This window comes from Octopus bimaculoides, chromosome 20 (assembly GCF_001194135.2).
Source record: "Octopus bimaculoides isolate UCB-OBI-ISO-001 chromosome 20, ASM119413v2, whole genome shotgun sequence".
NCBI classification, from domain to species: domain Eukaryota; kingdom Metazoa; phylum Mollusca; class Cephalopoda; order Octopoda; family Octopodidae; genus Octopus; species Octopus bimaculoides.
In genome coordinates this window covers 23,847,520-23,859,092 of record NC_069000.1, presented here as the reverse complement: position 1 = coordinate 23,859,092, position 11,573 = coordinate 23,847,520, and the positions used below count along the sequence as shown (strand labels likewise).

The 11,573-nt window shown below is 36.5% G+C and overlaps 1 protein-coding gene across 1 annotated transcript in view; it reads left to right on the top strand.

Annotated features, from left to right (window-relative positions):
• Positions 1–5,230: 5,230 nt before the first annotated feature.
• The window catches only part of LOC106879444 (sodium/potassium-transporting ATPase subunit beta), a 14,246-nt gene continuing 7,903 nt past the window's right edge, over positions 5,231–11,573 (top strand). Inside the window, exon 1 of the mRNA XM_014928998.2 lies at positions 5,231–5,916. Coding sequence (XP_014784484.1) covers positions 5,497–5,916 — 420 coding nt within the window. The 5' untranslated portion in view covers positions 5,231–5,496. The remainder of the gene's footprint in view (positions 5,917–11,573) is intronic.

The window sequence follows — 11,573 nt, the reverse complement described above, 5'->3', positions numbered from 1 at the left end:
ATGATCTTTATAGCTAAGTGCTCTCTGTTATGTCCAAACAACAACTATAAATAAAAGGGAGAGAGAATAGTCTGTCATTTATGCTTTTGTCAATCCATTCTGCTACAGAACTCCCCAACTAGAACATTTGTAGGACAAAAATGTGCGATGATAGGAAAGAACTGCTAGCAAAAATGGTAAGACAAAAGGGTTGAACATGCTTGTACAGTTATTAGAGTGCATGCAGAATTATGCAGAGTAAGAAAAAAAATGCAGCATCTTACAACAAAATAAAATGTGTGAAAATTTAAACAAGGTGAAAAAAGAATGTAGGAAATTTGCATATAAATAGTAAAGCATAGAAATGCATGCTTTGGACACAAAATAAACATCACATGAAAATACATAGAAAATGCATGATTACAAAAAACAGGCAGTCATAGAATTATTTTTAAATATATAGTTTTGCAAGTTTTTTAGGTCAGTGGACCTTGCGCCCACTGCATGTGGCGGTGGTATGAGAAGATGAAGGGGTAGATGACTGCGTTGTTGATGCTGGTGGAGGTATAGGTGTGATATCTGCAGCATTTTGTGGTTTAAAATGGAGGATGTTTGGTTTCTGAGTGGGGGCTTCAGCAAAAACATGCTTCGCCCTGTCAACAGATACTGTTTCTTTTTTGCCATTAACGTCTATGCTAAAATGTTTGTCAGTCTTTGCTTGGACATGATAGGGTCCTTTATACAGTTGTTTGAGCAGTCCCCTCACAGAATCATCCTTCAAAAATACATGAGTCCACGAGGAAATGTCTTGTGGAACAAAAGAAGGTATAGCCTGTCCTCAAGAAGACATAGGCAGTAGATCAGCAAAATAGGTACATAAGCGATATGCATATGCAGTGGGATCTTGAGCAGCTAAATCCACAGGGGTAAACATTTGACCCAGGAGTGACAAAGGCATGCTGTAAAGTAGTTCTGCAGGCATAAAACCGAGATCTTCTTTCACAGAGGATCTACACCCCAAAAGAACAAAAGGAAGGTACTCACTCCAGTGGTGAGGATCTGGATAGGATCGCAGTGCAGCTTTGAGCTGACAATGAAATCATTCTACTATCTCATTAGATGCCGGGTGGTAGCTGGTGGTGTGGATGTGCTTAACACCCAACAACTTTGACAATTTTGCAAACAGCTGCAACTCAAACTGTCTGTCGTGGTCAGTTGTGATTTATAAGGGAACACTGAAATGAGAAATCCAAGTGGCTATGAAAGCTTGGGCAACAGACTCTGCTGCAATATTGCGTAAAGGAACAGCCTCTGGCCAGCGTGTAAAATGGTCTACACTTGTGAGGATGTAAGTGAATCCATTGCTGACAGGCCAAGGACTGATTAGGTTGATATGGACATGTTGAAAACAGGCATCTGGTTGTTTGAATGTGTCTATGTATCCTTGAATGCTGACACTGCTGGCAATTCCGAGACCATGCGGTAATATGCTGATGCATATTCGGCGAGAAGAATTGGGCCAAAATTAGCTTTACCAATGCCAGGATGAGAGAGCAAGTGCAAAGTGTTGAAAACATCTGGTGGTACTCAGGAACTAATGGACATGGATCTCCAGTAGAAACATCACACAAGATTGTCTTCTCAGCAGTTGGGAGTGGTGTGTACTTGAATTGACAAGTAGAAAATTTGTTAGATGTAGTATCTAATGAGGTCAAAGCAGGCTATCTCTGAAGTGGAAGATAGAGAACAAATAGAAAGTCTGGATAAAGCATTTGTAACTGAGGAGCTAAACACTGTATTGTTTGAATTTTCTCAGGCAGAAGATGAACTCCATCACTGTCTATGAGATGTCCCAAAAATTTCAAAGAAGAGGAACCAAAAACACATTTGGTACGTTGACAGACATTGAAATAGCAGTGTTAAGTGTTGAATGTGTTTTTCTAGAGTAAAACTTGTGATAAGCAGATCGTCGATATAAGCAAAGATGAAATGCAAACCATGAACAACTTCGTCAATAAACCTCTAGAATGTGCTAGCAGCATTCCTGTGTCCAAAAGGCAAAACTAACAAACACCCACTCAATCCAACCATAAACATTTAAGGCCAAGTGACTGACCAAACTACTTCTTGGTGAAAGAAAATGCGATAAAGATGGTTGTCCAGTTGCTTGTGTAGTAAAATACTCTGGATGCTGGTTTTTCATATGATTTGTCCATCCAGTTCCTTTCTTTTGGATCAACTTTTTTCCACACATGCATTTCCATACATGTTCACTGTCTGTTTGGTTAAGATATTTTCTGATGATTTGCTCATTTTCACACAGCATAGGTTAGTTTAAAATAAAAAGATATTTCGCCACAGTTTAAAACAGAAGATATTTTGTCACTCCACTGATGAAAGTCTGATTCAGTTAATATGTTGGAGCGGAATTCAAGATACAACCACGTTGCAGGTGAAGTTATGATTTAATGACTTATTTTCAGCAGTCAGAACCAAGAATCACTCAACAGCGATTATTTGACAACATATACAATAGCCAATTCCCAAACATGACAGAATGTGTGACTCTTTCTTGGTAGTCCTAATCAAGTGTCAACACTTCGACAACATACACAATAGTCATTTCCCAAGCACGACAATTTGTGAATCATTATCAGCAGTCAGAACAAAGCATCAACACAATACCTCAAATAATAATAGAATGCTGTATTTGCCAATTGAACATCGAATGAAATATGAGCCATAAGAAAAACTTTTGCTGACAATGTTGCAATTAATTGATGTGATAGCAATCAATTATTTAATTGGCAGTATGACTCGAATCATTTAATTGGACCAATATATTGCAATTAATTTTGCATCAATTAATTTTTTACAACCCTTGGGACAAACACAAACATGCATACATACGCACACACATATGCATACATACATACACACACACATGCATGCATACACACACATCCATCCATCTGTCTGCCCATCCATCCATCTGTCTGCCCATCCATCCATCTATACATACATTACACCAGACTAAGAAAAATATAGCAGTCTGAACTCCCCTCTTACAACAAGACAATATCACACAATGCATTTGTAGTACCAGTGCTGATTCCAATATTTGGAATACTTGACTGGTCTGTAGAAGAAATCCACTCCATAGACATTAAAACTTACAAGATTTTAACATCAACTGGAAATCTCTACAGAAATAGTGATATTGACAGGCTCTACCTAAGAAGAGATAAAGGAAGTGAAGGCTTGAGATCAGTGCAAGTAGCCTTTGAATGTCACATGGTCTCTCTCAGACAGCACTTGCTAAACAACAGCAGCAGAAATAAATACATTAACAGTGGTGAAAACAAAAGAAAACTATGTCCTGTGTGTTGGAAGTGAGCTCCTCAGGAAGCACTTTTTTTCTGATGACCTCCCATACAATCCCAAATCAGCTGGACTAGCATACCTCAAAGAAGACCTGGAGGTGGAACACTCAGCATACCAAAAAAAAAAAAGACCATGCACAGGTATGTTTCCCAAAGACTTGAAGATAGTAACATTGACATGAAGCGAAGCCTCTCTTAGACTCATGACTGCTGTGTCACATCACACTTTGAAGGCTATGCATTTGCAATCCAAGAACAGGAGATTGTTACTAAATACCTAATGAACAAAAGAGACAGTGAAGCCCTTGGAGTTCCAAGATGCAACTGAAAATGTAGATTATGTCATTTATCTGCGGAAGACATCACACATGTGATTAACAGCGGTCCAAAAATGTCATCAAGGTACTACCTCCCTATGCAACATGATGTTGTTACAAAAACAATATACAATGCCATTTGGAAACAAGATTGTCCTGGAATATAGAGAACTCCCCTGTTATTAAATACATACATAAATATCAGCACAAGGAACATTCCCATAAAAACATCTGTCAAATGTAAATATAATAGGCTGGATATTGTTGTTTGGGACAAAAAAAAAAAATAAAATGTACGTACTATCATAGAGATCAGTTGTCCTGCAGATGTGAATCTCTCTTTGAAAATCTAAGAAAAAGAAGATAGCTATGGACAACTTCTTTGAAGCCTCTAGCTTCTATATCTGGATTACAAATTTATACTTATACCAATGATGATTGGAGCACTTGGTTTTGTAAGTAAATACCTAAGTGTCAGTCTGGATAAGCTTGAGTTTTCAGAAAAAGAAATCGACCAACTGACTCACACATTACAAATACAATCTGTAAGCGAAACAATAAAACTATGCAAGACTTTTCTCAGGTTTGAAATGTGACATTGTTTTTGTTATCTACATTCCAAAGATGAAGCTTTGTATCATTGTTAGAAACCATGTCCTTCTTCAGAGGAAAAATTTAAATGATTGAAAACAGAAAACACACATACATATGACTGGCTTCCTTCAGTTTCTACCTACCAAATACATTCATGTGGCTTTAGTCAGCCTGGGACTATAATAGAAGATACTTGCCCAAGGTGTCACAAAGTGAGATGGAACTACTGCTTGGCAACCAATGCTAGTTTATTTATGTCCCCATAACTTAGCAGTTCAGCTTAAAGAAACTGACAGAACAGGTACCAGGCTTAGAAAAAAAGTACTGTTCAACTTACTCCTTCGAGGCTGTGCCCCAGCATGGGCGTAGTTTAATGATGGAAACAAGTAAAAGATAGAGAATTAATTGAAATTTCCCGTTACTTATTGGTTTCTCTCGAAGGAAAGAAGATATAATCTCGAGAAATTAAGAATTAATTAAATAAAATTAATTAACATGCTTAAGAGGAAATCTGATCTTTATAGACAAAGGAACAACTTTAAATATTTCCATTTCGGTGGATTTCGTCAGCATAGCATGGTCTACTCAAGCCAGATCTGATATAATAACAATAGTTTTATTTATTTATTTATATACAGAAACATTAAGTTGCCTGAGGGAAGGAGCTGAGATTATCTCCTCGAGTAACATTCGTGTATTTAATAAATAAATGCATTTTTGTCATATTTTCTGTAATAATTGGAGTAATTTCCACAAACCACACTAAAAGCTGATACTTTAATGTAATCACAGCGATCGCCATAAAGATATTTTTGTAGGTCACCAGGAGTGATTAATCTTAAGATAATTCGTACATTGGTATTTGTGAGAACGAAATGCTTAAACGACATTTATAACTAATAGGTGGGTATAAAACGAGAGAGAAAGAGAGAGGGTGGAGTAAAGAACAAACGAGAGAGAGAGAGAGAAGGGGGGGAGCAAACGGAATTTAAAGTCATTAGAAGCGAGGATATTCAAACAGTTTCACGTGTGGTCGATCAACTTTGTAAAGTGAACTAAGTTTTAATTTTTGTTAACAACTTCAATCACCTGCGTTATGTTCTGTTTTACTGGTCAGAATAAGTGATTAAGGAAATAAGTACACTTGTAATCCGGAAGATCGGTGTTATTACACCTGTCAGGTAAAACAGCGCCATTGACGCACCTGAATTTACCTTGATAAAATGGCGTCACGTACAAGTTCAGACGTAGACACAGTTACCACTGTTCCTAGCCGAACGACATTCCACGATCGCTCTGTATCTCTATCAAATTTCTTGCACAACTCAAGAGACGGCACAATTTTCTACAAAACTCCGGGCAGATGGTGTAAGCTCATCGGCTTTTATTTCATATTTTATTCAGTTCTCTTTTCCTTCACAGCAGGGCTATTGGCCGCTGTTTACAATATCTTAGATTGGAACTATCCCAGTATGAGAGGGCCAGAAAGCATTTTTCGGGGCAATCCTGGTTTGTCTTTTCGACCAAACCCTGACTACGATTCGACTTTGATCAGATATGTGAAGGGAGACGGTCCAACAACTCGTAAATACATTGATCATCTCGAGGCCTATATTCGATTTTATGAAAATAAAAATCAGATTGTAAGTATATTTAATCATTATATTTCTAACATTTCCATAAGTATTTCTCATAAGTTCCCACTTGAGATTTCGAAACTCGTCACATTTCCTCAATGCAATTTAAAATTGTTTCTCACCTGTTGATTTTGATATCCCTTCTTTCCCTACTTTACTCATAAAACTTCGTTAACTTCCTTTCCTCTAGAAATTCATACCAAACATTCTTTTGTATTAACACGTACTACATATACATATATGACAAGGCATAAATAATGGTCATTAAATATTTTCCTTGTCTTGTAATCAATCTGTGTAAAAACCAGTATAACTGGAACATAACTAAGGAATTACAATATAGAATGGTGATGAACTATAACCTCGGCCCCTGCCACAAGAATACGCGGAGTTCTTTACTAATCTAAACAATCTTATTAGCCTGGTGTTCTAACAGAGAGTTTATAAAGTATTTTGTCCGGACTGATAATCCCTAACTAATAACTGTTATATATATATAAAATTTGTAGCTGTGGTTTTAAGATACAATTGTAAAACGGATTCCATTACTGTTTACTATTTTGGGGGTAATATATTAAATTATATAGTTAAATTTTAACTTGCTCCTTTACTCCCGTCTTCGTTCCAATAAACTAAGTGGAAATTGATGTTCCAGTTGGCAGTGTACTTAATTTGTTATTCGAAACCTCGTTAAATATTCCTTCAGTGATTATATACGACTATATATATATAATATTTCTTAAGAAAAGGTTATACATTTTGATTGTTGACAGTGTGGTACTAGTTTCCCTTGCGCAAATCTTCCGCAAGTTTGATTGCTAAACTGTTTTCCGTTAACCTGAAGATCTATTTTCTGTTACCATTATAATCATTGCACATCGTTTTTGTGTTTGGGGCGCAAGATTCTTGTTACGAATTCGTGTATTGAAACAAACTTTGTTGTGTCTTGAGAATCTGTGTGTGTTATTATTGGTGTAATGACTCGCCTAAGACATCATTGCACATTTGTATTATTTATATTATTCTTTTGCATGTGTGCTTTAAACACAATGTAAGTAAGTGTTTGTTATAGTAATAGGCATGGTTTTTTGGGATTTTTTAAAACCCCATATGTCTTTGTTTCCACCGAATATGTTGTAAAGATAAAGATAATACTATTTTGAATTTACAGACCAGGGAAATTAGGGGGTGAACTATAACAGGGTATCATTCATTGTTATTCTCCTCTACTGCGTCCACCCTCTACCCTGCTCTACAAATGCCATCACCATTCTTTTGTGCATCTCTTTTCTTGTCCTCTTTAGTAGACATTCTTGTACACAGTGAAGCTCATGGTTTTATAATGAGGTTCCTTTCTCCCTGGTGAATTTGACTAAATGAGCTAAATGAGAAAGGAATCCCTTCGACAGTGACCACTATGATGGAGGTAATTATCCAGAATAGTACTTTCTCTTATTCATGTGAATAAGTTCCCATAAGTGCTCATGTGTTGTGGTTATTCAACCTCAAGTCGACCCTGTCCAGCTGACCTATGATCTAAGGTATCCCAGCCATAACCATGTCTAGCAAGTCTAGCAACGATGTAGAACAGTGCTTCTCAACCGGGGCCCATATGGCCCTTGGCAGTGCCTATAAGGTTTTATTGTTAAAATTTATGTACAATGAAATACTTATACAATACACAAAATAAAGAAGCAAGCATGATCTGCTGGGAGCACAAGTGTATTGAGAGAAAAACTAAATATAAGAGGTATCAGATGTAGTGCACGGAAACCAGACAGCAATGATCTTGCTCAGATGGTGCTGTTAGCGCTCCACTGGCACGGGAGCCTGTCATCGAATTTTCTTATATAATTCCTAGTAATATGTAATTAAAGAAATATAATAGGATTTTTTAAACATTGCATAACTGTGAGAGTCCATCTAAGATAGATAGGAATCAAAGGGTTCCTTAGGTAAAATATGATTGAGAAACCCAAATGCAGAGGCTCTTTTGTTGGCTCATATATGTAAGCAGGTCACTTAGTCATGCAGCAAGAAAAAGGGCTGAGTAACAGGTTTTTTTTTTTTCTAACTCAAAGGCTGCTTTAAGGGTTAAAAGTAAATTATTGTTGGGAAGGAGAGATGTCCATAAAAGAAAGGATATGTTCATAGCCTATTTTGAAGAAAAACCATTATCGAAAGATATAAGAACGGCAGAATGTCAAATGTCTTGTATATTAATTACTCGTTCTGAGTTCGAATTTTATCAAGGTTGATTTACCTTCCTTCTTTCTGGGAATTGATAAAATAAATTTCTATATAACTGACTGTTTCTTACTTACAAATGTGCAGTATTGTACATAAAGCAGAAGTTTGACTTTTTGAAATACTGGGTGTTACTCATTGCAAAACATATGAGTGGTAGTGGGGTGGAAGGCACAGTGAATAAGATTTACTGCATTTTTGACTTTGAAAATAAATATTTTTTACAAATCTTCACTATCTTACAAAAACTGTATCAGCTAGGCAAATGACCCTTTTCTAAATGCATCAAAAATACTATAAATGTAATCTGAACCGGATTTCAGAAAGTTATTGAAATCATAATTGAACCAAATTCGATGACAGGCACCCGTGCCAGTGGAGCGCTAACAGCACCATCTGAGCAAGATCATTGCTGTCTGGTTTCCGTGCACTACATCTGATACCTCTTATATTTAGTTTTTCTCTCAATACACTTGTGCTCCCAGCAGATCATGCTTGCTTCTTTTCTTTCTAGTCTTCCAAATCCTCTTCATTCATGTCTTACTGTTATGCAGCATTGCATTTTGTTTACAATCTAAAGAGCTACTATCATGCTGAAATCTTTTATTACTAGCAGAGATAATAGTTCTTTGAACTTTTACTAATCAGTTTTTATTCTGGCTACTATGCTTTCAGGGCACCCACCTCCATAGCTAATTGCTTCTTGGGTGTTGTTCAAGCATTTGAGAGAATTTGTTTTAAGTTGTTAGATGTACCTGTGCATCTACCACGTATGAAGTCTATCTTCCCAATTAGCCTACCTATAATCACTCTATATCTCTTTTGTAGCTATAGTTTAAACTGGGTACACCATATGAGATTTCTGCTTCCTTTTCTACATTATCAAGCATAGCATTTTTTTCCCTAATGATATCCCAGTAACTAAAATGCTAGCCTTCTACAAGTTTATTTTGAAGTCTCTTCATTCTAGATTTTGCTTCCATATCTGAAATTAGATCTTCAACAGATTCAGTTATAAGAAGTAGATTATCAGCTTACAGGAGTTCCCACAGGCAACCTAGTTTAAAAAGCTCTGTCATGGCCTGAAGATGGCTGAAGACTGAGTCCTGGTGAACCTCTACATGCATACTAAACTTATCATTGAATTCACTGCTAACCACATTTGTATTCATGGCTTTTGCAGCTCACACAAACCATTTATCTACTTGTAATTCTAAGTGTAGGGGTTTCTTCCTAGCTAAGTACTTCTTTCAGTTGTCTTGCAAAGAGGGTATCTGTAGCAATTGTTTCAGTAACTTTTATATGATGCCTCTGTAGTTGCCTTTCTTTAATGCATTTCCTTTGCTCTAATACCAGTTGATGCTGCTGCTTCACTAGTCACTAGGTATACACTTTCTAGTTCAACCTGATTGACTAAGCACATAACTAATGCATGAGCCACTTCGTTAAATATCTTCAGCATATCAAAGACAATATCTGAAGTCCAACTACCTTCATAGAATTAATTGCTCTATTTACCATACTGCTATCAACTTGGTTGGTTGGTTCTTCTATTGGGTAGATTTACACTCTCTCATGTTTTTTTCTCATTGAACAGTTTCTTATAATCGCACTGGATATACATGCATATGTCAATGAAAGATTTCCACTTAGCATAGTTGAAAGCCTTGTCGTCTATCTGCCCCTGGCCAGACTCATATCTGCCAGATCCTTCTCCACAGTCTTCAACCAGATCTTGGCCATTATACCTTGCCTCCTATACCCTGCCATCACTGGTTTCCACTTAGGAATCTCTTTGTGCATATGCATAGCGTGTGGCCAAACATCTTCCACAGTCTTACAGCAATGGTATCTTGTAGGTTATTCAGTCCAAAGGGCACATTGCTGCATCAGAACCAACAATAGGAGTATAAAAATGGTTTGACTTCATCACAAAGTTATATCAGAGATGTATACTGTCCCTTCCTTGTTCTTGCTGGTTGTGGATTCCATTATAAGTCCATGGGGAATCCAGTATACAACATCAAGACACACACACACAGTTTTGAAAATGTATATAATTATCCAAGTCTTCACCTATATATAACTGCAAAAAATTGTTGTTTAAATTAACTAATAATAATCGTCTAAATCATGACCCTGAAGTGACTTTATATATAATGGAACTGTGATTATGTATATCAGAAAAAATGTAAGTCGAAACAGTTTGTTGGCCTTTTATGGTTTTTATAATTATTTATTTCATTTTTGGATTTGGTTTGCAAGATTCTTTATGTAAGTTCGTGTGTTGAAGCATATTTTGTTGTGTCTGGGGAGAGTCATTCTCTTTTGGTGCCTTATAATTTAACACACTCACCGGTGAGTGTGTTAAATTATAAGTCACCAAAAGAGAATGACTCTCTCCAGACACAACAGAATAATTATTTATGTTATATAAATATTATGTTATGTTATATTATATTCATAATATTTAATATAATATTGTAATATAAATAAATTATTGGATTGTCAATAGTATATCTCTATACAGTTCTATATTTAAGAGATGAGGAATTGGGGGAGGGAGCCAGTCAATTAGATTGACCCCAGTACACAACTGGTACTTAATTTATTGACCCCAAAAGGATGAAAGGCAAAGTCAACCTTGGCAGAATTTGAACTCAGAACGTAAAGACAGACGAAATACTACTAAGCATTTTGCCTGGCGAGCTAACGTTTATGCCAGCTCACTGCCTTTAAAGTTCCTTATATTATTTGGTATAATGTATTGATGATCTGTGTTGGATACCTGTGAATACTGAGCATGATCAGTTTCGATTTGCAATGCTTCAGTTTAACTTATCCTAGGTGAACACCAACACAAGTAATTTTATGATATAAATAATATAAAAGTTCACATTATTTAAACTGACAAGTATGAGGTGGTATCAATAGGCTCCAGGACTAGTTATGTGTAATAAAAAAAAAACTTATTTGCCCAAGTTTTAACGTCATCTTTGAAATAGTCACCTTACGCAGCAATATACTGGTCCCAGCGATCCTGTCACTTTTGGAATCCAGCCTGGAAATTGTTTTCCGTAAGCGAGTCGAGAACCTTCTGTGATTTGCTCTGGATTTTTACAATAGTGTTAAAATGATGACCTTTGAGCTACATTTTCATCTTGGGGAAGAGATGGAAGTCCGCAGGTGCTAAATCTGGCAAATAGGGTAGGTGCAGAAGCAATACCATGTTGTTTTTGGTGAGAAACCCGTGAGTGAGGAGAGCTTGGTGACAGGGTTCATTGTCATCATGAAGAATCCAATTCTTTGCACTCCATAGATCCGGTTGCTTTCGCCGAATGCCCTCCCTCAAATGCTTGAAGACATAACAGTAGATAAATTACAATATCTATATATATAAAAATGAGAATCTGTCT